The sequence below is a fragment of the Girardinichthys multiradiatus genome, chromosome 20 (genome assembly GCF_021462225.1).
Source record: "Girardinichthys multiradiatus isolate DD_20200921_A chromosome 20, DD_fGirMul_XY1, whole genome shotgun sequence".
NCBI classification, from domain to species: domain Eukaryota; kingdom Metazoa; phylum Chordata; class Actinopteri; order Cyprinodontiformes; family Goodeidae; genus Girardinichthys; species Girardinichthys multiradiatus.
In genome coordinates, this window is record NC_061812.1 from 50,503,644 (window position 1) to 50,528,276 (window position 24,633).

Below are 24,633 nucleotides of genomic sequence, written 5' to 3' on the forward strand. Positions count from 1 at the left end.
ACAGTTGTACGGACAGTCTAATTGGCAGAATGGAATTAGTGTGTTAGTCCGGAGTGAATTTAAGCTAATTTAATGAGCTGAGTCGAAGCAGAGCTGACAGGGTGAGCAGCTGTGGGAAATTGGGTTTCTGCGCTCCCCCCACACACAAAAGGCAGGAGTTTGACTGTGTTTGCAGCCTGCAAGGGTGTACAGTTGGGTGAACTGTTGTTTGCTCCCGTGTGAATCTCCCTCTTGAGTCATCTAGGTTTCCTTGGTGATGAGGGGTGGTATGCTTTGGTGGACCATAATTTCCTGAGAGCCTGTCTGAATGTGACATGTCCTTTTCAGTAGCTGCACTATTTTGGTGCTGATTTACGTGCATTTGCAGCATTTCACCCCCATCCCCTCTACGCTTTCAATTTGGGTTTGCCAACTATTAAGTGAATAATTTATTCAATACTCGATTCAGTTGTAATCTAGAGTTCAACTGATCACTTGGGTTGGAAATGTAAGGTAAAAAAATATCTCTACCTGTAGAGTATTTTCATCTGGCAAACTTTCTCTTGGTGCCTTTCTTTGAACAGTCTTAACTCCCCACTAGTTGGCCCATCCCTCTTCCCTCCCATGGGCGTTCCTAAATCATGCCAGAATCCAATAATAAGTCAACTCTTACCCATCCCTTCATGTTCAGCCTGTTGTTTCCACAACTTTTTTTTTTCTTTTGACTTTCTTCTGCTCCCTCTAACTAAGCCACTTGAGCTTGCAGCAAAGGATTTTAGTAGGGGGAGAACACGAGCGCAACAGAAAGAAAGAGAAGGAATAGCAGGAAACCATGCGAACAGTGGGGCAGCCCAGTGATTTTGCTCGACAAGCCTAATCACTGACCAACACAAACTGTTTTGTTTTGACTTATCCTTGGAGGGTACCCAAAGAACGGATAGGACAGACCTCGAGGAGGAGAATTTTATTCATCATCCTTTCCTGACAGGCAAAAAAGGTGCCCAAGTTGTGAGTACAGACCAAAAAAGAAGAGTTAACATAAAGTGGAGAACAATACAAATGTGAATTGAAGCAGACAGAAGAGGTGCGCAGAGGGACAAGAAAGTGAGGAGAAAAGTAAAATACGTAGTAGCAACAAAACAAAGGTTGCTCAAAAAGAAGAGAGAATTTACTGGAATAGCATAAGTATAAGTCGTTTCAGGTCAAGTGGAGAGACAGCAAAACAGCCAGATCAGACAGTGAATTAATTTTCAGAGTGAGGATGGCCAACTCAGGTCTTCAGTTGTTGGGGTACTTTCTGGCATTGGGCGGCTGGATCGGCATCATCTCCACCACTGCACTGCCCCAGTGGAAGCAATCGTCCTATGCCGGTGATGCCATCATCACAGCTGTAGGTCTGTACGAGGGGCTTTGGATGAGCTGTGCTTCTCAGAGTACAGGACAGGTGCAGTGCAAGATCTTTGACTCCATGCTCTCGCTGGACAGTGAGTATAATGTTTAAATTTGGTTTGGTAAACCCCAAAGAGATGCACTGAGTTATTGCAGCACATGTACTTATGCCTTTGCCTACTCTACATTTGTAATTTTTTTTGTTTTTTTTTATCTAGCTGCAGGGGTTTATAGCGTGCATGTTTTATAATTATGGTGTTTGTTGAAAGCATTAAATCAAGTTGGAAAATTTACAGAGCAACTGGGGGGTAATTTTCATTGGATGACTTAGCAGATATTTACAATTCAGTGAAGCCAAACCCTACCCATATCACCACAAGTAGCATCTATAAGTTTTTAGATCCTCTTTTTATTGAAATAGTTTTCATTCTTTGATGCCCTAATTTCATGTGGCTTTGAACAACTGTTCATAAACTGCTGCATCGTTTTCCTGTGAACTCCTTCAGAAATGTTGTTGAGGTACAAATCACAGTAGTTATTGTAGTTGACCTATTCATTTACTCCCACTCTGAGTGATTGATGTTGCCTTGACTTGCAGAAGTTCCCAAGCCATAAATCTCACTTAAAAATGTTGCATCATTAATGAAGTTGTGTTCATGTAATGTGTGAAAATTGGGAAAGGGTAAGGAATGTGGGGTTCAGACATAAATTAGCTCCACATATAAGCTTCTTGTCATTGCCGATTTAATATGTAGGACTCTTAATTATAAGACTCAGTTATGGATCATATGTGTCGATCTGTCTTCTGTCTGCTTAAATCATTCATTACAGATTCTAATGATCATTTGGGAGTGAGAGAGTTGATGCTCAGTCAGAAGGTATTTTCAACACAAAAAAGCATCTTCTTTTTTATTGAACTTGACTTTATGGGGCTCTTTTGAAAGTGCAAACATTTTGATGTCTTTTTGAATCCATGCATCAAGACATTTTTAGTGGTGATATGGGTAATAGGACACCCAAACTGATCTTCTATCTCCTTTGGACCATTGCAGCAATAAGAACAGTGTATTGTCCTTGTGCATGAATAGCCGCCATTACGAGAAGAAAGGGGCAGTGTTGAGGCAAACACTAAAGATATTCCCAGAATGTGTTCCGTCTTCCCCACACACATGCATTGTTCCTGTTGTTCGTTTATTTACCCAGTGACCAAAGCCAAACACCAAAATAAACATTTACAAAAAGTAATCTGTGTGTTAAAAGTTAAGGATCAAGCATTTATACTCAGCACAGGTTCATACTTTTACTGCCCTGGACAGAAACGCAGTGCTTTAGAAAAGTCACAGCAGACATGATTTAAACCGGTTCGCAGCAGGAGCAGCATGTGACAGTGGGTATTCTTGTTCATCAGACTGTGCTTTGTCTGCTTGAACTGTCAAGCAAAGGCAGTGAAAAATAATGCTTGTTTTACTGAGCATCTTGCTGAAGGTGATTCAAAAAGTCAAGGTAAAAGACAGCTATTATGATTGGCAGTTAATTGTGATAGGATGTGGAAGATAGTGCTGAAAGGAGAGCTTGTTACATACACATTATTAAGCAATGACAATACTTTCTTTATTGAACTCAAATTTGTTTAATAATTTGTTATTTCTTGGAGACATTGAAAGGATTGATTATCCCACTTTTTGCTAAATGTTTTCTAATGTTATGTTAGTTATACTAATTTCACTCCATTCTAACAATGAATAGTCACAATAAATCAAATAAATAAAGCATGCCTGCTTCTAAGCTGGCATCACATAACCAAAGGAAGAAAGAGGTGACATATGACGCCTTCTCAGTTTTATTCTATTTTCAAAAGTTATAGGGAAGAAAAAAGAGGAACCTTGCCTGGAGCCTAATGATCTGTTCTGTCTCAGTGCACTTCACCAAAACCCAAAATGCAGACTAATAGTCAGAAATTATGTGTGTAACACACTGTATAGTGGTGGACACAGAGAGCTTATATTTTAAATCCACTAACCAGCTGGTCACATGAACCAGCCGTTATTGCAACATCCCATTCTGCATTTAATCTAGCTAGCGCTTAAATAAGCCCACTGTTACAGGCCTGTGACTGTCTCCTTTGGCGGCTCGTGCCTTCTCTGTCCACAGAGATGCCGAAAAGGTGCGTCCCAGCTTGAAGTGAATTGTAAGAGAGGCTAGAGAGGTATTGGTGTGTTGTGTTATTTCATTTGATGGCTTCCTATTGACCGCATAGGATAAGGCAGAAACTGCCCTTTACAAAGAAAAAGTGCTAATCAAAAGGAAAAATGGTTAAGTACAGTTTAATCATGGCTCAATAAAATAAGGGTGATAAGTCTGAGAGGAGATTCAGTTGTAAAACAGCTAGAGGTGTGTAATTATACAGTAGTATTAGTGTTAATTTTGCTTATGGAATTGGATATTATGTTCCAAATAGTGACAAGTGACTTCACAATGAAATCTCACACTGCCTGCAGACACACACACACACACATGCTCACACATACCAGCAGGCACACTGAAAGTGTGTGGTTGGCAGTACCAGTCTTAGCTTTAGACAGAGAAGGCTTACCATTAGCCTGCGGCCACCCCCTCACCCCCTTCGTTCCTTCTCTTCAACCCAAAGGCCCTGTCACAGACTGTAACTGGGCAGTGTGGAGGCATAAAGCATTAAACTCGACATAAAGCAAAGATGAACCCACAGAGTAGATGAAAATAAAAATCTAACCTCTTTCTGTTTAAGATCTTTAAATGGTTCAACAAAAGAAGCTGTGGAGCAATAAATGAAACATCAAAGTCAGCTCATCATCTTGCTGTCATTGTAAATCCTCCTAGTTCAGCCACTGAAATGCTGCATGAATGGGTCTGTGTGTTTTTCTGTCAAATGATAAATTGTGTGTAGGACTGCTGCTCAACAATTTCCTTTACTTGTTGTAAATAACTTTATAAATAATTTTATCTTTTTTGATTGATCTTTGTTCAGTTGAATTCTTAAGTTGAGACTAACGTTTAGAGTTTAGAAGGCAGGAAACTGCATTTTCAAGAAAACATTCCTTATGCTATCTATTTAGACAGTGATTATAACACTAAAGTTAGTTTCTAGTTTGTTTGATCATGTTTCTTTGTGTGTATGAATTTTGAATCTCTTCTTTCTGTTGTGACATTGTGTTCAAAGACATTTAGACTTACATTTCATTTCAGTGGCCATGGTTGCCACACAATGTCTGTAAACAGCATCAATGGTGGCAGTAGTGCCTGAATGAAAACAATCTAGCTTTGTTAGAAAACCACACTTATTTCTCTGTGTGAATCATGTAAAACAGGACCTCCTACTGCTGCTCGGTGCCAGAGAAAGAGCGTCATCTGCGTCTGTTCCACCTACGGCTATTGCATGTATACAGACATTGTGCATTCTGAACATACGTTTGTGTGGGTGTGTGTGTGTGGGTGTGCACGTGTGTTTCTGTTCTAGCATTTGTTACAGTGTAAGGCCCATTTTTCCAACATATACTATGTTGTGAGGACCTACTGCTCCTTATGGGGCCCAAGGCCTGGGCCCCATAACAAGAAGTGCTGTTTTGGGTTATGGGCTAGGTTTAGGACTAAAGTGTGAATTGAGTTCAGGCTAGGTATTTACTGGCAAAAGTTAGGATCAGAGTTAGGGTCAGGGTTATGCCATAGAAATAAATGGAAAATAAATGGGAATCAATGCAAAGTCGTTGTTGAGATAGAAAACATAATATATGTGTGTGTATCATTCTGTGTAAATTTGTTCCTCCCACTAAGTTATGTATCTGTTGAGGCCAGTGTGGGCAATGTATTAAAATTTTGAAAAAGCAAAGCCACACTGGAATGATGATTTGAAGGACCATTTAGAGTCCCACCACTTGGCTCGAAAGTCCCCCTCTGGGAAATAATAGCTGGAATTAACTTTGCTGTGAAAAGTGGGACAGTGGTGGAATAATGAGCCATCATAAATGCATGTGGTCTCCCATCAGTCCTTCACGGCATCTGTATTGTAATTCCCTTGTAATTATTACTCTGGACAGTAAGTCCAGAGTTTTTCTGGGTGTTTCTTCAAGTAAAAAAGTAAAAGGTTATTTGTTTATAAAACTATCCACCAATTCATTTCTATATCGTTTGCTTCTTTTTAAGCCATCTTAATACACCACCCTTGCTCTGTCCTACATTTCCTGCTTATTTCTTTTCTCTCCTTTTTTTAGTCCACATCCAGACATGCCGGGCTCTCATGGTGGTGTCGGTGCTGCTTGGCTTTATTGGCATCATCGTCAGCGTTGTAGGGATGAAGTGCACCAAGGTGGGAGATAACAACCCATCCACCAAGACCCGCATTGCTGTCACTGGAGGGGCTCTCTTCCTTCTCGCAGGTGTGGCTTGATAATTTGTTTACATAAACTCCAAAAAGGAATATGTTCTGTAAGTTCGGTCATGTGCGTGTTTAGCAAAAGGTCTCACATTTTTCCAGCCTGAAACCAGGATTCTACTAGACAGTTAAGGCACCAGCTGTAAACAGGAAGTGGTCATTTTTGCTGCTGACCTCAGACATAAATTAAACTCCTTTCTGAGGAGAGGATGACACAGCTCCACTGCCTTCCATTTGTTTTTTGTTGTAGCACCACCTAATTAAAACAGGGAGACAAATCTCTTGTTTTTTCCTTCATAGGTCTCTGCACACTTGTGTCTGTGTCCTGGTATGCCACTCAAGTGTCCTACCAATTCTTTAATCCAAATACACCGCTCAATGCCAGGTATGTTCTTGATTGTGTTACCTCTCTTTCTCTTTTAGAGTTGATTTTAATTCTGTAACAAAATCTTTACATCCAAAATCTGAGATCTCACTGCCTGCTGGAAACGATATCCATTTTAAACTTTTCTCATTCTTTAACCTCCCTTTGGTATGAATATTAAATCAAACAAATAACATAAACAATCAGCCACAGAGGTACAGCCTCTAACCATTGTTTAAAACAAACATCTAACGCCATCACTGCCATTATCGGCGATAAATGCCTAAATAAAGCCTATACACTGTGGGTAGCATCAGTATTTATTAGAAATCATATCATCTTAATAAACCCAATAATTTGTCTTTAAATGTATTAAAAAGTCTATGAGTCTGAAAGGTAAATTCTCTTCATCAAGGAGGAAAGAGGGATGTAAAGCAGTGAAAAAGTATTCACAACCCCCATTTGCTTTTTATCTACTATTTCACATTCCAATATGTAGTTTAAATGTTTTTTAATCCTTTTTAATGTGATGGATCTGCACAAAATAGTCTACGTTGGTGAAGTGAAATGGAAAAAAATATATAAAAAAAAGAATTAAAAAAGGAAAAAATATGTATGTGCATATCAGTGGCGGATGCTGGTCTTTCAAGGAGGGGAAGCTCAATTTCAAGATCGCTGATTCGCTTATTTCACTGTCAATCAAAAAGGGATCCAATCATCATGCAAGCTGAGCGTCCGGGCCAGCCGAGGCCAGCCCACTGCCCCATAGACCCCCAGAGACCCCGAGCGTCCAATAAGCGGGACAAAGCCCAGCATTTTTGCTTCGCTATTGAACTCACTGTTTAAAGCACTGTGAACCCGCTGGAATGAGTGAGTGGAAAGCCGCGTCGTTACCAGTGATAAGAAGCTGATTCTCAACAAAAGTTGAGCGCGTTGTAGCGCATATTTAGTCAATGACATGTACACACAACAGTATATATTTGATCACTTATTTTTTGAAATTGTAGGGGAAGCTGAGCTTCCCTTGCAGTCTTAGAGCAATCGCCACTGGTGCATATATATATATCCACCCCCTTTGCTATGAAGCCCCTTAAAAGGTTGTGGTGCAACTAATTATCTTCAAAGGTCACATAATTATTGAAATTAACTCCACCTGTGTTCAGCAGAAACACACCTTTTCTGAAAGACCCCAGAGGCTGCAACACCACTAAGCAGGATGCATCACACCATGAAGACCAAGGAGCTCCCTATATACAAGTCAGGAACAATGGTGTTGAGAAGTACAAGTCAGGGTGGGGTTATAAAAAAATATCAAAATCTTTGATGTGTCTTTGGAACAGCATCAAATCCATCATTATCAAGTGGAAAGCACATTGTACCACAAAAACCTGGCAAGAGAAGGCCGCCCACCAAACCTCATACACCGGATATGGAGGGCATTAATCAGAGAAGCAGCACAGAGACCAAAGGTAACCCTGAAGGAGTTGCTGAGTTCCACAGTAGAGACTAGAGTATCTGTCCATAGGACCAAAATAAGCAGTACACTCCACAGAGCTGGGCTTTATGGCCAGAAAAAATCAATTAGTGTTAAAAATAAACAAATTTTGAGCTTGCCAAAAGACATGTGGGCGACTCCCCAATTTTACGGAGGAAGGTGCTCTGGTCAGATGACGCTAAAATATAACTTTTTGGCCAACAGGGGAAACGCTATGTCTGGCTTAAACCCAACAGATCCCATCACCCCCAAGAACCTGTTTTTTAGCGGCAGGGACTGAGAAACTGGTCCGCCTCAAGGGAAAGACAGAAGGTGCTAAATACAGGGATATTCTTGACCACAATCTGTAAGTCTGCCTTTGATTTGAAACTGGGACCAAGGTTCACCTTCCAGCAGGACAATGACCTGAAGCATACTTTTAAAGCAACACTCAACTGGTTTAATGGAAAAAATATAAATGTGTTAGAATAGCCTAGTCAAAGTCCAAACTTCAACCCAATTGAGAATGTGTGGTTAGACTTGAAGGTTGCTGTGTACCATCCAACATGAAGGAGCTAGGACACTTTTGCAAGCTAATACAGACTTATCCAATACAACTTACAGGTGTAATTGCCGCAAAAGGTGGCTCTACAAAGTACTGACTTCATGGGGCTGAACAGTTATGCATGCAAAGTTTTCTGATATTTAGTCCTTTTTGTTGCTTGATTCACAATTAAAAAGCATTTTCAAACTGAGGCATGTTCTGTAAATGAAATGGTGCAAACTCTCTAAAACAATCCATTTTAAATCAAGGTTGTGAGGCAACAAAATATGAAAAATGTAAAAGTGGTGAATACGTTTGCAAGGCACTGTATTATGAAAATTTATTTATTATCAGAATCACAATATTAAAGTGCCTGTAACACACTTTAACCTACAAATTCAGAAATCAAAGATGACATCTTAACATTGAAGATATTGGGCAGTAATTGAGATTAGAAAATGATTTAGCTTTAGAAATGATGTCAGAGGTTGGGGTAACTTATGGATGAAGGAGAGTGTTGAAAGCAGATGTTATTAAATTAAATCATTTTTACTGGTCATTGCACATATACAATACAATGAAATTTGTTCTCTGCATTTAACCCATCCCTTATAGGGAGCAGTGGGCTGCCATTGTGCGGCGCCTGGGGAGCATTCTGGGGCTAAGGGTTTTGCTCAGGGACCCAGAGTGGCAGTCTGTGGGATACAAACCTGGCCCCTCACTGTATACAACCACATATACAGGTTGTATACCTGCAATGTCCTCTCAGGAACGCAAACCTCCTGTTCTAATCCACTAGGCCACCACTCCCCCCTTATAGCCACGCTGTTCAGTTCTTCTAATGTGAAAAGATCACCAAAGAAAAGGTTGTTGCTGCTATTGCTATATGAATCAAAACTCAGCAGGTAAGAAACTTCCTATTCAGAAATTATGATTAATAATAATACCTATCTGACAGTATTAATATTAAAATAAGATAAATTACACATCCATACAAAATACTTAAAAATGTTTCTCTAAAGATTCTAATATAAAGTACAAAAATTACACAACATGTAGTGTCTTCAAATCTTGAATCCTCCCTTGTGTCTGCTGCTGCTGCTCCATACTGCTCAGCTTCGCCTCCGGTTGTTTCACTCAGTGCCGTATTTAGTGCAACCCTGCATTTACACTGCATTCGCTCTGCTGCACTCCGGTGCGCTCCAGTCTGGCCACAAACTTCTCGCCCTTCTGATTTACATCTGCTCCACTCTGGTCTGCTGTGAAGCCCGGAGGTGCTCCAAGAACCATATGCAAATCGTGCAATATAAGCCAGTGACAAATGCAGTAGCAAGTCCAAAACAACTCATTCTGTGGAAGTTAAGCCAGTTAAAACTGCTTCACTTTCTGTTTTATGCATCCACATATTTTCCTATGTTTTGTTCAACAATGGGTGAGTACACTGAGTGTAGCGAAGCTGTACTTGTTGCTTAGTTTGGTGCATTTAATGTTTAATTGTTTGATTTAGAATACCTTTGTTAATGTATATAGCCCAGTAATTGAACTAATTGATCTAATGTAAACAATTGCTAATCTATACACGTCTATACAAAGATATGTGTGTATTTATTGATATAGCAAGATATACTCCGTCTTTGGTGAATTATTTAGAAAATCCGGATGTTTCTGTTGGTGCAGTATGATTCGTGTAGATTAACTCCTCCCCTGCCCAGCGCTGCCCTGTGATGCCCTACGCCGCCCTGCAGAGGAAATGTAAATGCTCTCATTGACTACATTTCGTGCGTATTTACTCGTCCTGTTGTGCTCTGGTTTTACTGCCGTGTGGTGCTGTCGGCTCTGCTAGCAGCTCCAACATTTCAGGGGCTGTACCCAAAATTTGTGCTCTGCCATCTGATGACAGCTGAATTTCTTCTCCTGACTCTACTTCTTCTCTTGTTGTCAGCCATTGCAACAGCAATCAGTTTACGTGCCGGATTTCCTTTCATGTCATAAAAGAGTGCAGCAAAACTGCAAAGGAGTAGTCTGGAAAAACCTTTTTAGCGCAATTTCTGACCATATATCTCAAAAACTATTAATTTAAGCAGCATTAATTTACATTTTAAAATATTTTATCAATGTTTGCTTTCCATAAATGTAATTGAATTTATTATAAAAATTAGATGTCACAGGCACTTTAACATTTCAGTTGGAAATTAAATGTTTGTATTGTTTGTAAAGAATCAACTCGTACTCGTACTCGTTGTCTTCTGCTTATCCGGGACCGGGTCGCGGGGGCAGCAGACTCAGCAGAGATGCCCAGACGTCCCTCTCCCCAGACACCTCCTCCAGCTCCTCCGGGGGGAGCCCAAGGCGTTCCCAGGCCAGCCGAGAGACATAGTCCCTCCAGCGTGTCCTGGGCCGTCCCCTGGGCCTCCTCCCGGTGGGACATGCCTGGAACACCTCCCGAGGAAGGCGTCCAGGAGGCATCCGGTATAGATGCCCGAGCCACCTCAACTGGCTCCTCTCAATGTGGAGGAGGGGCGGCTCTACTCCGAGCCCCTCCCGGATGGCCGAGCTCCTCACCCTATCTCTAAGGGAGTGCCCGGCCACCCTACGGAGGAAGCTCATTTCAGCCGCTTGTATCCGGGATCTCGTTCTTTCGGTCATGACCCAAAGTTCATGGCCATAGCTGAGGATAGGAACGTAGACCGACCAGTAAATTGAGAGCTTTGCTTTTCGGCTCAGCTCTCTTCACCACAACGGACCGGCACAGCGCCCCATTACTGTGGCAGCTGCACCGATCCGTCTGTCGATCTTCCGCTCCATTCTTCCCACACTCGTGAACAAGACTCCGAGATACTTAAACTCCTCCACTTGAGGCAGGAACTCCCCTCCAACCTGAAGAGGACAAGCCACCCTTTTCCGGTCGAGTACCATGGCCTCGGACTTGGAGGAGCTGATCCTCATCCCATCCGCTTCACACTCGGCTGCGAACCGCCACAGCGCATACTGTAGGTCTTGGCTAGAGGGGGCCAGCAGGACCACGTCATCCGCAAAAAGAAGAGACGAAATCCACTGGTCCCCAAACCAGACCCCCTTCGGCCCTTGGCTGCGTCTAGAAATCCTGTCCATAAAAGTTATGAACAGGACCGGTGACAAAGGGCAGCCCTGCCGGAGTCCAACATGCACCGGGAACAGGTCCGACTTAGTGTCGGCAATGCGGACCAAACTCCTGCTCCGCTCGTACAAGGACTGGATGGCCCCTAATAAAGGGCCCCCGATTCCATACTCCTGGAGCACCCCCCACAGGGCATCATGAGGGACACAGTCGAATGCCTTCTCCAGGTCCACAAAACACATGTGGGCAAACTCCCAACTTTTCCCGACTTTTTTCTTTGTACTTTTTTTTCTTCTCTATCAGCACAATACTGCCCCCTGAAACAATCCATTGTAACTGCATGACATTGTTTGGCCCTGTCTAAAAATCTCTGTGTAAAAGCAAATCGGGCCACCTAAACGTGCGAATTTTCTCACAATAACACTGGACCGGACCAGCACCGTGAATGCGCCCTAACATTCAGGCTTTCTTTAGCTGATAGAGTTTAAACTTTATCAAATGCTCCTAATTTACTTACATTATTTAGATTCCAAATACCTGTGTGGAGTCTGAAGGAACATTTAGAAGACGTCATGATAGAGGTCCCAACAGAGGTAGGCATGGACCTTCCAGAAAACAGCCTTATCATATGACAGGGAAGGAGCTGCTGTATTTGAGTCAGATGCTCGTTACTCTTATGGAACCAGCTTGGGCTTCTAACTCCAAGTTTGGTCAGCTCCCTTGGCCAAAAAAGATTATCAATCATGGCTTGTACAGTTGGTGTTTGCCCCGGAAGCTTACTTTAAAACTTGAAAGCTGTTGCATGTCTGGCTGTTCCTTTCCTGGAATTCAGAACTAAATTGTGAGCAATCACAAAAAGATATCTTCCTGAAAAATTCAAAATGTTTTCGGTGGAGAAAAGCAATGCAACCTTGGTTATTCCATTGGACAAAGCTTTTTGCTTTGGTGTGTAGATGTTCAGTCAAACGTATGTTTTTTCTTTCTCCACCATCTTTTTCCCAGTCTGTATGATATGTGTAATTCGTAGCCCTAATTATACATAAAAATATAAGGGGTGGATATAATCCCAGTTCAGTACGTACCTTGGTTAAGACAGCAATTGGCTCCATGGGACAGGCTTCCTTCTGATGAAATATATCGCAACATGAGATCGAATTACATTCCTAAAGTTGAGTACAACACTTATACTATAAATGCTTTTCTGTCTTCTTCCACTCTATTTTCTGCTCAGGTATGAGTTTGGCTCAGCTTTGTTTGTGGGATGGGCTGCAGCCAGTCTGACCATTCTGGGTGGCTCCTTGCTGTGCTGCTCCTGCTCCAAAGACGATATACGAGGCCAGCAGTATTATCGTCAATCACAGCCTTCCACAGCCAGGGAGTACGTGTAAACCCCACCCCAACCTCCATCAGTTCCCCAAACAGAGAGCAGAGGACACGCTTGGCACCACCTATCTTGTTTTCTTTCTCTCAGATAATGAAAGATAAAACCCAAAGACTATCTTTTGTGCAATCACACACAGCACTTATAAATTAGCCTTCAACTGAACTTATCAGACACAATCACATGATTTACCAGCATCACGTATTTTCAAGACAAAGAATTGCAAAGTGAAAGTATTAGTGAGGGCTAGATATTTCAACCCAATTATCCAGCTCAGTGTTACATAGTGATAAGCTAATGCAGTGAGTGGAAAAATCTCATCTGCTTCAAACTCATACAGTGTTTGCAGATAATTTAAAGAAACATGTATTGAACTACTATATCAGTGGTAAACCTAATGACTTAATCAAAAGATGGGTAGATTTTCTGTATAGGTTCTTAAAAGTTCATTCTTAGTCTCACTATCTTGCTTTCAAAAACCAAGAGCAGAAAACTTTTGTTTAGGCATGTGAAGTTATAAACTGAACACCCAAGAATGTACACAGAATAGCTTCAAGGTGAGAAAAAGGCTACACAAATGTATATGACTGCTCTAACACATTTTATTTAAGTCTTGGAATTTGGGTTTGGATATAAAAGTTCCAGCACAGTAAAACTCATGCATGTCCTATGCTTCCTGGTTGGAGCTTTGTTGGTGTTCTTAATCCTTAATAATGTGTCTATTTCCACTTGTTGCAGTGAGGTTGTGTGATATCCAAGAGACTGTAAATACTACAAAAAATTTGCAGTTCATATTTTTGCATTAGTAAGTAAATGATTTAAGAATATACTTGAGTTTCCCAAATGCCCCAGTGCACTCACATTCCGTTTTCATGGTTATTCTCCAGAGATGGCACTGTAAACAGCCTGAGTTTCTTTCCAACAGATGAGAGCCTTTCTCATTTCGAAAAACCACCTTGGTATCACCTGACTCAAATCATGAGACAAAATCCGACCTGCAACAGTGGAAGTGAATTGTTACATTAAGCTATTGCTTTGTCTCTAATGACCGTAAGTGTTGCTTATTACCATTGTATTCTGCGTGAAGAGAGGGGGCAAGTTCTAATTATCTCATCCCATCTATTAACACTGAAAGTCCTGCCTCTAAGCTATTTTACAGATACAATTCATAAGCAATAAGCTACCTTGTAAAGCACTTACACTGTATAATCTGAAAAAGACCATAAGCTATTATTAAATTCATAAAAATACCTGTACAATTGAATCATACCAAAACAAACTAACAGTTACTTAAAACAACAGATTTAATAAATACTACCTTTATACAGACAAAACAGAATCATTGCCTGCAGCTAAATCCAGATTAGAGCATTTCACAGCTCTTGAGTTTCCTCCTGTTGCTTTCACATCCCTTTGACCTTATATTGTGTATGTAAAAGGGGTGGTCCATTAGTGTTCCAGATAATAAAGCTATTAACGTTTCCCAGAATTGGCCACAGTTGGCCCAATCCTCTTTCCTCCATCCTCTCTTCCTGAAAGACACTTGTTTCTGGAGTGCCCTATTACTCTCTGACTGGGGACGTTGTAGGGCTGTAGGAAATTCCTTTTCTTCTTTAAATAAGAAAGGACCTTGAGCATGGTAAAACCTGGACTTCCAATAGTTCTTACACAACCACAATTATGAAAAGGTACCTGTCAAACAATACAAGTACAAAAGAATAAAATATTTAGGGTTTGAACAAAATCCTCAACTTTTTTAGTTGAAAGGTTAACACTAATTCAGTTTAAGGTGGAAAGATTGATGTCATGCTTGTACTTCTCCATAAAATATCATCAAGGAGAGAATTAGCTTTACGAAGGATTAGGATTGAACAACAAAGTTGTTTCTCAATCTCCACCAAGTCAGTTTGAAGTTTTCCCTTTAAAGCTAATGTGTTATCAACGTGAGAGAACTTACTCATAGCTTTCCATATAACTCTTCTTCACAAAGTTAACCAGCTTAAAGGGCACTTTCAGGAAGTTTCTTTTTACCTTTGGGTAGACATGAAATAAATTATCATAGCTGTAGTGTCTGGAACGAAGTAAAGCGTTTATTTAGTCCACATAATTGATTTTATTTTCATTGACCACTCTGTGGAGTTTTTGTTGAAACTTCCTTTTATCTTTTACATATCTAGCTACCTGCCATGTAGCAAAACGTTCCATCTCCTCTTTATTCACCTTTATGCCTTTGTACTAACATTTGCCTGTAATTTGACTTTGTAACAGGGAATCTCATAAGTATTGATGTGTTCCTTACTTCCCCTCCTGTCTTACCCTGCTCTTCTGTGATTGTCTTCTTCTCTCCTTTAATTCAGGGCAGAGTTGTTGAGTGAAACTAGCTTCCCTGACTGATCAGCCCCGCCTTTTTATCGAGGACTATCTGACTGTCCAACCACTGAATTCCCCTTTGTTGTTCCTGTTACATTATTGGCCCCAAATTTGGACCTCTTGATCATGATTCCCATTTTTCTCACTTTGTCAGTTTTAAACGAATTGAAACATGGCATTGTGCTGATATGTAATGTCAGCTATATCCAATGATCTCTGGGTATTATACATGTGTCTTTCTGGTTTATTTTATTTTTTTTACTCTGACTGTATTTTCACTGAAACATGTCTTTTTTCCCCTCTGAATTGCAGACCAAATGTTAAAAGTACCCCACCAGAGAAAAAGGAACAGTACTTGTAGTTTGGGAGAGTCTTCTGGCCTTGCCATGGCTTAGATTCTGTCAACAGGCAAAACCCTCCCAATGAGGAATTCAAACCAGTCAAGAACAAATTCCTGAACTGAACTCAAACAATTTGCAGCAGAATAATTTTGGGGCTATAGAAAATGCTTGGGGTGGTTCACAAATTTGAAGTGTTAGGGGGTAGAGAGATCAGAACCTTGTCTTTGTTGTTGACTTTGGGAGACACACAGTCATTCAGGGTATGTTTGTATAACATGTTAACATGATTGGGTGTATATTTCACCTATTCCGTACAGTTTTTTTTTTTATTTACTACCTATGTAACATTTTACTACAATACGTTATAACAAGTTTGTGCAAATGTAATTTGTTATGTATTTGATGACATGAACCCCTCCACTATCCCTTCCTGTCTGAGGTCAGGATGTCCTTTGCCGGTAGTCCGAATGCCTTTTTTTTTTTTGTTGGATTTCCAGAAATGAATATGTAACTACTCTGCAGTATCACTTATGAACAAAATAATATTAGCAAAAATGTACTGTCTTATGTCATTGTTTTTAAGAATAGTTGTACTTGTTGCCAAACTGTCTGGATCAAGATTTCCTGTTTGTCTTTAAGTTTTCATTTTCAACAGTTGTTGCTAACCATGTCAGAAAATAGATGAATGGATGAATACATGACAGTATCATTATAGTGTTTTGGCCCTTAAATGTCGAGATGCGTTGATCAAGCTTTTCCTAGTTGATACCAATTTTTCAAATAATAAATTGGTATTTTTGGGGTCTAACATGCCAATTCTGATTTTAACCTATTGCAATTCTTTATTCTAAGGACTTTAGCACAAAAAAGAGAAAGAATTTGATGATAAATGTAGTAATTTTGTATCCAACTGAAATTTGATGGATTTTAATAAGGAATGTCCTAATAAGGGTCTCTCAAGATGTCATGGCACAAGATCTTGTAATGTTAAATTGCTGTGATCTTTCTTGTGAAGGGGAAGTCTCAGAAAGTGCAATAAGTTTCTGTTCTCACTTCACTTCACCTGGTGAAGTAAGTCTAAGTGATTATGTGAAGGTAAGTGCTTCAAGCTCGACACCTTTTCCTATCTATATTTAAGTCTTATTTTGAAGTAAATGTTGGAGCAGTTCCTGGTTTGCCTTTAAGATGACAGGGTTTGCTTACAAACCGCTTGTCAGGCTGACCGACAACACTCAGTTTCAAAAACTTTGAAGAAGCCTCTGCCACTTTCCAGTTGTTTGTGTAGCAGGATTTTAGGCAGTTGATAAAAAAGAAATTGTGACAGATGGACACATAAATAGCTGTGACCACAACTGGTTAGCTGTTAGCTACTGCCAACAATACTGAATCCTGTTGGTGCTCCACTAAAATGACTATTTGACCGTTATTAAACGGTTAGGACTGTTTTAATAAAGCCTGAACTAGTTCATTCTATACTCAACAGAGATTATTTAAAATACAGTTTGAGATTTTTACTATTTATGAAACAAAAAATGGAACATTTTCAGATTTTTGGTATTAGAACAATCTTAGATTTAGGCAAGTTTGAAAACCCAGTAATATGAAGAGGTCAAAACTAGAATGGAATATTCTAACTGAATGAAGATTATTTAAAACACATTTTGAGAACTTTTACTCTCTTTACATAAACATAAAAAGGGGGATTCTTAGTTCTCCCAAAAAGTTCAAAAATCTTGCCTTAAGAGTTGGATGTATTATCACACCCCTATTTCCTAACCATTATCTCATATTTAATAAACTCTTTAATGAACTGTGACACACTTGCTGAAATCCTTTCAGTATTTCACCTTCTGATATCTAATCATAGCTGGAAAATCAAAGGAAAATTGGCAGATTTCAATCTCTGGTCGACTGATCAGTGCACCTCTACTTACAGGATGTTCTGCTCTACTGGCTATTCTATGTACTAAGGAATACAGGTACAAATGTTCGTCTGATCCCTACATTTATTTACCACAGCATTCGTTTGTGTAATATTCACCTCCTTTATGTTGTGTATTATCTTATTTACAGTATACTCATATCCGTCTCCTAGAATGAAGTAAACAGAGACATAAAATGATTATGAGCTATGACTCAGTGGTTTTTGACTTGTTTCCTAACCTTTCTGCTCTTTTGCACACTGTCGTTCATTAACTACAGACGTGGAATTCCACTTCCGCTTGAACAAACTGCAGCACATTCTCAGCATGGTGTTCTGCAAGGTTCACTTGCTCTCTACTGTTACAACTGACAACAAGGCTTCATTTCTCTTGTTTGAACAAAGAAAACATTAAATGACCACAGCCACAGATAATATTTTGAACACAAGAAATAAATTCTGCTGCAGCAGTTGAACCTGTGTTTACTCCGAACTCAAAAACAACCAGGCTCAGATTTTTTTCCCCACTAAATAATTCTCTATTCACATGCCTAATGGGCATTGAACTAGTTAAGTGGTCCTTGAGATCATTGTATCAGTAAAGTTTCTTCTCTAAATGGTAATGTGTAGAACCTCATGGAGGTTGACATTTCTGGAACAATGTTTAGCTCAGAGTTTAGATGAAGGCCTTGCAGAGTTGTTCAACACATATTCTCAGACATACATGCCAACAAATACCTAAATTACATTCATGGACATAAACCATTAAAAACTATGAGGAAATATCCAATTTAAATGTACGTTTGGCATGGAGAGATGAAGAGATGTGTGTGTAAATATTTTTAGGAGCTGACACTTTGAGAACGGGCACCAGACCATTGTTCCACACTGAGTTACGCACAGTGTTTGAAGCAGAATTTATTAAAATACTTGATATAACAAAAAGTAGCAGCTGGAAGCACAGTTTAAAGTGATCCATACTACCTAAATTACATGACGGGTGAAATCAATATAAACAACAGGAAAATGAAATACAGCAGTGTGTTTTTCTGTGGGAAAATTAATTAGGAATTTTGTTGATTTTAAAGATCAATGCATTTTCTGCTGTTTGTCTTTAGATGGATGAAAAACTAAACTAAGTTTTAAACATGTCGCTAAAATGTTTAGATTGATTTTTGGTCTCTGACTGTGTCCATTTCCAGATGAAAGCAGTTCTTTCATTTGGTCTGGGTAGGGCTTGGAGCCAAGAAAGAACCAGTTTATTAATGCTAGAGCTAGAGCTTGTGGAGGTGGACATATGAAAAACTGGAGCAAAGCAAGCTTTTGCACCAGTCAAGCACTAAAACTAGTTTGATGGAAAAGCCCATGATACACAGTATGTGTGTCCCACATGCCGGTCAGTGGTATGATCTGACCATTCTTGTCAAACTGTCAAGTGCTTATAATGTTTTCAATTGGCTCTGCAAGGTCTGGCAATATTAACTCAGTGTTGTCCGAGGTACCACACCCTGTCGGCGGTCAGACGCCTCAGATATCCCCTGAATCCTTTGTCCCCAGAAGCGTCACCCACTGTTTCCAACACTGCCTCTTAAAGGAATGACTCTCAGGCTGTTCTATACTCTCAACACTTTTATTCTAAATAAGGCAGAGGAATGGTTACGGAGATCAGCGCTGATGGCTCTGGTCCTTAACCAGCTCGGTGACTGAAGTTACGAAACAACCTCGAAAGAAGGTCACATATGGTTTTTATGTCTGGTACTCCCTACAAGGGATGTACACTCCCTCAGTGTTTATCAGTAGACTATGTGTGTCACCATTCTGGTGTCTATCTGATGGTGTGTGTAATAGCAGGTGTCAAACCCTGAATCTAAGTGTGGCTGCAGCAGTCTAATCAACTCGGTTACAGAGTGCTCCATAATCAACCCAATGCACTAAACTTTATGTCAAACCGTAGGTCATTTGTCCTTATGATGTGCATCAGTGAGGATTCTCATCCTATCCAAAAAAAAGTGAAAACATTACCATTTATACTTCATCATTATGGTCTGTGTGTAAAAGCTTATGTGTAAAGCTCTAAAAGTAATAGTAAGCAAGGATATTCCTAAACAGTGTTTTCACTAGCTGGTAGATACACTGCCTGTAAAATGTAGAAACTCTGGTGACGCCATCTCTCTTGCCCTTTGGTGGCAGAGTTAGATATGTTAGCTTACTGTAAACTGCATTATGAATAAATCCATTACTATTCTGCAAGTTTAACAAGACACTTCCAAATCTGACTCTTCCTTCTGGGTTTGTCCCCCCCTATTACAATGTCTTTGGAAAGCTACCATTGTAGTACTATGTGTTAGGAAATATGATGTTGATCAGTTAATATGTTTTTCAATATGGCTCAGTCAAACTATTTAAAAACCATCTTTTTGAGAAAAACATTTACGTTTCCGAAAGCTAATTATAAATATGATACCATTGTATTAGAAACTCAGCAGCTGACAAGGTGCCTGTTGGTGTTTGTATGCTGACACAACTCCATGCACTTTCTTTCTTCAGACAGTTTTTCTTCTGACAACTTTAAGTGCTTGCCCTGCGATGGACTGGCGATCTGTCCAGGGTGTACCCTGCCTCTCGCCCATAGACTGCTGGAGATAGGCACCAGCTCCCCCGCGACCCACTATGGAATAAGCGGTAGAAAATGACTGACTGGCTTTAAGTGCTTATTTTAAAAATTAGTGACATCATATGTTTCAGACAGATGGAATATTTTTATTTTACCGGCGACTGTAGATCATTGTTGGACACAGCAGTTTTAAACTTTTGTGTTGGATTCAAAACTTTATCCAATGTAAGGGAAGCCAAAACATGCTTTTCCCTTAACTGTTTTAGTTTTTGAAAGACCAGACAAACTTACATCGCGATATCAGTCATGTGATATGGCTAACCTCTTTTGCAGATGTGGGCAATTCATTTCCACATGTCTGCATAACCAGTCTCCAGAGTGTTGGGAGCAGATCTTTATAACAGTTCTTTGTGTTTTATCTCTGTTGTCTTGGCAAGTGTTTCTGTGTGAAGATTAACACAAAGGCAAAAGACTTTGGGTGGTAGAAGACAAAATCGTATCATCTTGGTTTAAAAAAAATGCTAAAATATGTAAATATTTAATTCCACAGAGAAGCAAGCAAATTTAGAATTTTGCTCTTCTTTATGAAACCTCTACGCTCATACATCCAATAATCATGATCTTAAGAGTTAGGAGAAAAATGTGATTGCCATGATTCCTTGTTGAAAAATTATTACACTCAGCCTTAATAAATACAGTTTCTGTTGAATTTATTTTTATATATTTATCCAGTGTCAATTCACAACAAATCTCATGCCAATGTGCTTTAAAAAACACAAAAATACCAAATTAATATTAAATTGTATTCAAAATAGTTGAGTCCAATATAATGAGATTTTGGTCCCTATCAGTGCAAATTGCATGAACCAGTTCCTACCCTCAAGGTTTTTGACAGATGAGTCAAAAGATTTTGAAGAACCAAAGACTATCCACAGGGTGGTTTAGAAAATCATATATACTGGTAAAAAAGCTGAGACCAAAATCCAACCTTTTTAATTGTTATTGCCCCGTGTTTGGAGTATAAATAGCAATCCATATCAACTCAAAGAGGTTTAATTGATGGAAATATGAATGGAGAAATATATAAAGACATTTTTATAAGAATCTTAAGATGAAACAAGGGTAGATTTTAAATAAGACAATGACCCCAAAAACAAACCATAAGTTTCAAAGAAAGAAAATTAAGTTAGTGGGATGGCCCAATATTTGGACAGAATCATATCATCAGTTCTTTGGACAGAACTGATGATATGGATCGGTGGCTGTATCAGAGTCCTCGGCCAGTCCAAGAAAACGTCATATTAAGTGTAATACTGATACTGGATGACATCGGATGCTTCTCTCATTGAAATAGTTCCTGCCATTATGTTTTTTAAGTGCCAAACAAAACCAAATGAAGCAACAATTAGCTAACTAAAGAATAAAAAGTGTGAAAGATATTTATCAAGTTAAAAACACACACTGCTTTTAAATGCTGTAACTTAATCACAGTATTTAACACTAAGAAGCCACACAAAAATAATTTATCTATGTTGGAGTGGGTGAAAAAGTTACTTTCTGGTGCTAAACACACCTCCTAGTCTCATCCTCATGAGAAACAAGAACTCAGTATGTGTGAACAAGCTTAGATAAATCACACAGGGAAAGGGTCTCCTTTTACCAAGATTGGAGAAGAACGCGTGAGGTTTCATTGAGCTAATGGTTTCTTGAACAGAATCGTAATATCTCAATGCAATGCAATAATTTTAAATGTGTCATAAGAACTATAAACAACTCACTACAGAAACAAACTGATGTAGAGAAAATAAGTTGATAATGCTGGGTGTGTCAACTTGTAGTTCAGTGGAATGATGGTCAGTTTCTACAAATCAAAACAAGACTGCTCATGCACAAAAAAGCACAGTGAAAACAGCAGTAGTGGTGAGAGAAGAGCATGGATGTGAAATCTCACATATGACTAACATTTACGAATGAACCATTCTCACTATTAAACTGGTATGTAAAGAAGGAGAAATCCCAGACAGCCATTTGATTTGAAACTGTCATAATGCCTGAAATAAAAACTTTAGGAAGTGTGTTGTATTTTCTTAAAAGGTTCAGGATTTGTTTTCTAAAAAGATATTTTGTCATTATTAATATGTATGCACTGAACATATTTAATTTACAAAATTAACTGATGCCGTCAGCAGAAACCAAATAACTACAGTGAACACAAGCAAATGATATCCATCAGCTAGCAATGATGAATGATGTGTAATAAATGCATTACAGTGATTGGTTCTACAGCAATGTGGCCACGTAGGAATACAAAATGGATACTAGCTTTCCAGAGACAAACTAAAACCATAATTATGATCACAACAAAATCAAAACATATTCACAGTGAATATCTTAGTCAAGAAGAGAATAAGGGGGGTTTATAACTTTTGGCATAGCTGTATTCAATTCGGTTCAATAGATTTTTTGTATACCAGTTCACAACAAACATCACCTTAAAGCAATTTACAAGCCAAACATGTCCATTTTCTATCCAGTAATGTACAAAAATATAATTAAATCAATTCAGTCTACAATAATCATGCAAATTTAGATTCAATACAGTTACGTTTTAATATAATATAAGTGCACACAGAGTGGAGACACTAGATATTCTTCAGTGTTTGTCTAATTTGAGAAATATGTAGATCAGCAGAATCTGATATGAGATCAAAACAAGTTGAGGATAGAACAACACGGAATGTACAAAAATGAGCATTGCGTAAAAGTGTGTGGAAATTCTTGCAAATTTTTGACCTGCTGTAAAAATGTGCGGCAGCAAACTTTTTCAATCAACAATAACAAAGTACCGAGAAATAAACCTCCCCTAAATACACTGAAATATGATTCTATTACGTTTTATTTTATTCACGGAGCATCAAACCTGATGTTTTTATGAGTCTGAGCTTTTTTGGTTTAAACCAGAGCAATGAAACTGAATCACATTTAGCCTCATACAAAAACGTAACACTCCTCTGAAATTGTGGAAACAACTTCAGTCTGATGTAAACTGTGAAATTTCCTCTGTTTTTGTCACATGTAGATGGAAATGTCCGTCGGTCTGTGCACTGAGGAACATAAAATGCATGTGAATCATCTAAGGGGCACTTTCATTCTCACTGAAAATGAAAACTGTCAGATCAGCAGATTAACTCCTAACAACTCAGGTTTGATGATTTATAAGGTGAACAAGTTGTAGACAATCACAAATGTCAATGAACAGCTGCATTAAGTTGCGCAGAATTGTGGAATGATGGCAGCTTTGGGACAGCTGGAGGACATCCCCAATGGAAGAAGTTGGAGGGAGAGTTTGTTTCAGAGATCGTCCTGACCTGCTGGTACATGATGATGGATTGCTTATCAGCTAGTTTAGATTGCCCAGGGCAATTATGTCAGAGCTCTACATGGAGCTGGCTCCAGTGTTACTGAGGAAAACTAGGAGGAACCGTGCGTCGTTGATGCAAGTTCAAGTTCTCACTACGCTGCAGTCCTGTCAACCGGAGCTTTTCAGAGGGAGCTGACTGACAAGTTGGGTTTTTAATTGTCATCCCTGAGCCAGGCAATGCCAGTCATATGGGACAGCCTCATCCGTATGTTGCTCAGATATATAAGGTTCCCCTAAACCTTGGCTTCATTTGCAGCGAGGAACCAATTTCTGAATGTAATCAGAGCTATGGACTGCACTCATACTGCTGTAAGGGCCCCATCTGTTCAAAAAAAGTCAATATGCTTCAGTGAATAGAAAGCATTTTCAGTCAATATATGTGAAACATATTTGTAATGCACAAATGTGTGTCACAAATGAAACCACGGTGGCCTCCTCAACTCTTTGTACTATATCAGTAATTATAATTGTTCTAATTATAGTAGTTGCGTTGCGAACAAAACTCCAGCATGCCCTGTGCGAGTCATTATTTATGCGACGTTCTGAACGATTTTAAAGATTTAAAGTACTTCACATGGTGTACGTGGTGACAGTCTTCCTAATACAAATATGGGAGGCACATTCACATCGTTATAATGATCTGAATTGAACTATAACTGACCTTAGTGCAGCAACTAGATGGCACCATTCGGATTTGATGCAGACACTGAAGAACTCACAAACGTTTGATATTCAGTCAGGTTTTAGTTGCTGATGTCATTCAAAACATTGGTTGGTTTGCTGAAATAGAAAAAAATCCATCATGTTGTGTCAACAAAGTCTCTCTCACCGTTTTTCCACTGAAATGAACCGGTTCGGTTCTTTGACTGTCACAGCACCGTTGCCATGGTTATTTGGACACGTGTCTTCTGGTTATTTATATTACTCTGCATATGTATTTATGGGCGAAGACCAGGCAGTCCAAGAGCCACGTGCTGCTGCACATAATTTACCACAAATTAGACTATTTGAAGGCTATGTGTGTGGTGACATGTCTATGCAAAGTTATGTACATCTGAATTTTTTTGTGCACCACAGGTTTCTGAATTTCTCCCTACTGCAAACTTTTAGTATGAAACCTGCACACTCTTTCGTACATGAGACCCCAGATCCCTCTAGAGAACCTGCAGGAAAACCAAGTTCAGCCAGATTGTGATTGCCACACCTGCAGCCACACAGTCGGCAACCATACACCAACACTTTTTCATTTTGAGTTTTCATTTACACATTCACTGCAGCATAAATATATGGATTTCTGTTTATATTTTCATTTGACAATATTGAAATACATTAG

At 39.4% G+C, this 24,633-nt stretch overlaps 1 protein-coding gene across 3 annotated transcripts; it reads left to right on the top strand.

Annotated features, from left to right (window-relative positions):
• The first annotated feature begins 679 nt into the window (after positions 1-679).
• Positions 680-17,467, top strand: cldn19 (claudin 19). 3 transcript variants are annotated; one of them, XM_047347507.1, is made up of 5 exons: positions 684-1,463; positions 5,613-5,777; positions 6,074-6,158; positions 12,484-12,630; positions 14,991-17,467. In XM_047347507.1, the coding sequence occupies exons 1-5, from the start codon at positions 1,241-1,243 to the stop codon at positions 15,025-15,027; spliced, it is 657 nt and encodes a 218-aa protein (XP_047203463.1). In that variant the 5' UTR covers positions 684-1,240; the 3' UTR covers positions 15,028-17,467. The 3 variants fall into 3 exon arrangements, with proteins under 3 accessions (XP_047203464.1, XP_047203463.1, XP_047203462.1); XM_047347506.1 differs by having other exon boundaries at positions 15,316-17,467; XM_047347508.1 differs by lacking the exon at positions 12,484-12,630 and having other exon boundaries at positions 680-1,463; positions 15,316-17,467.
• Positions 17,468-24,633: the final 7,166 nt, after the last annotated feature.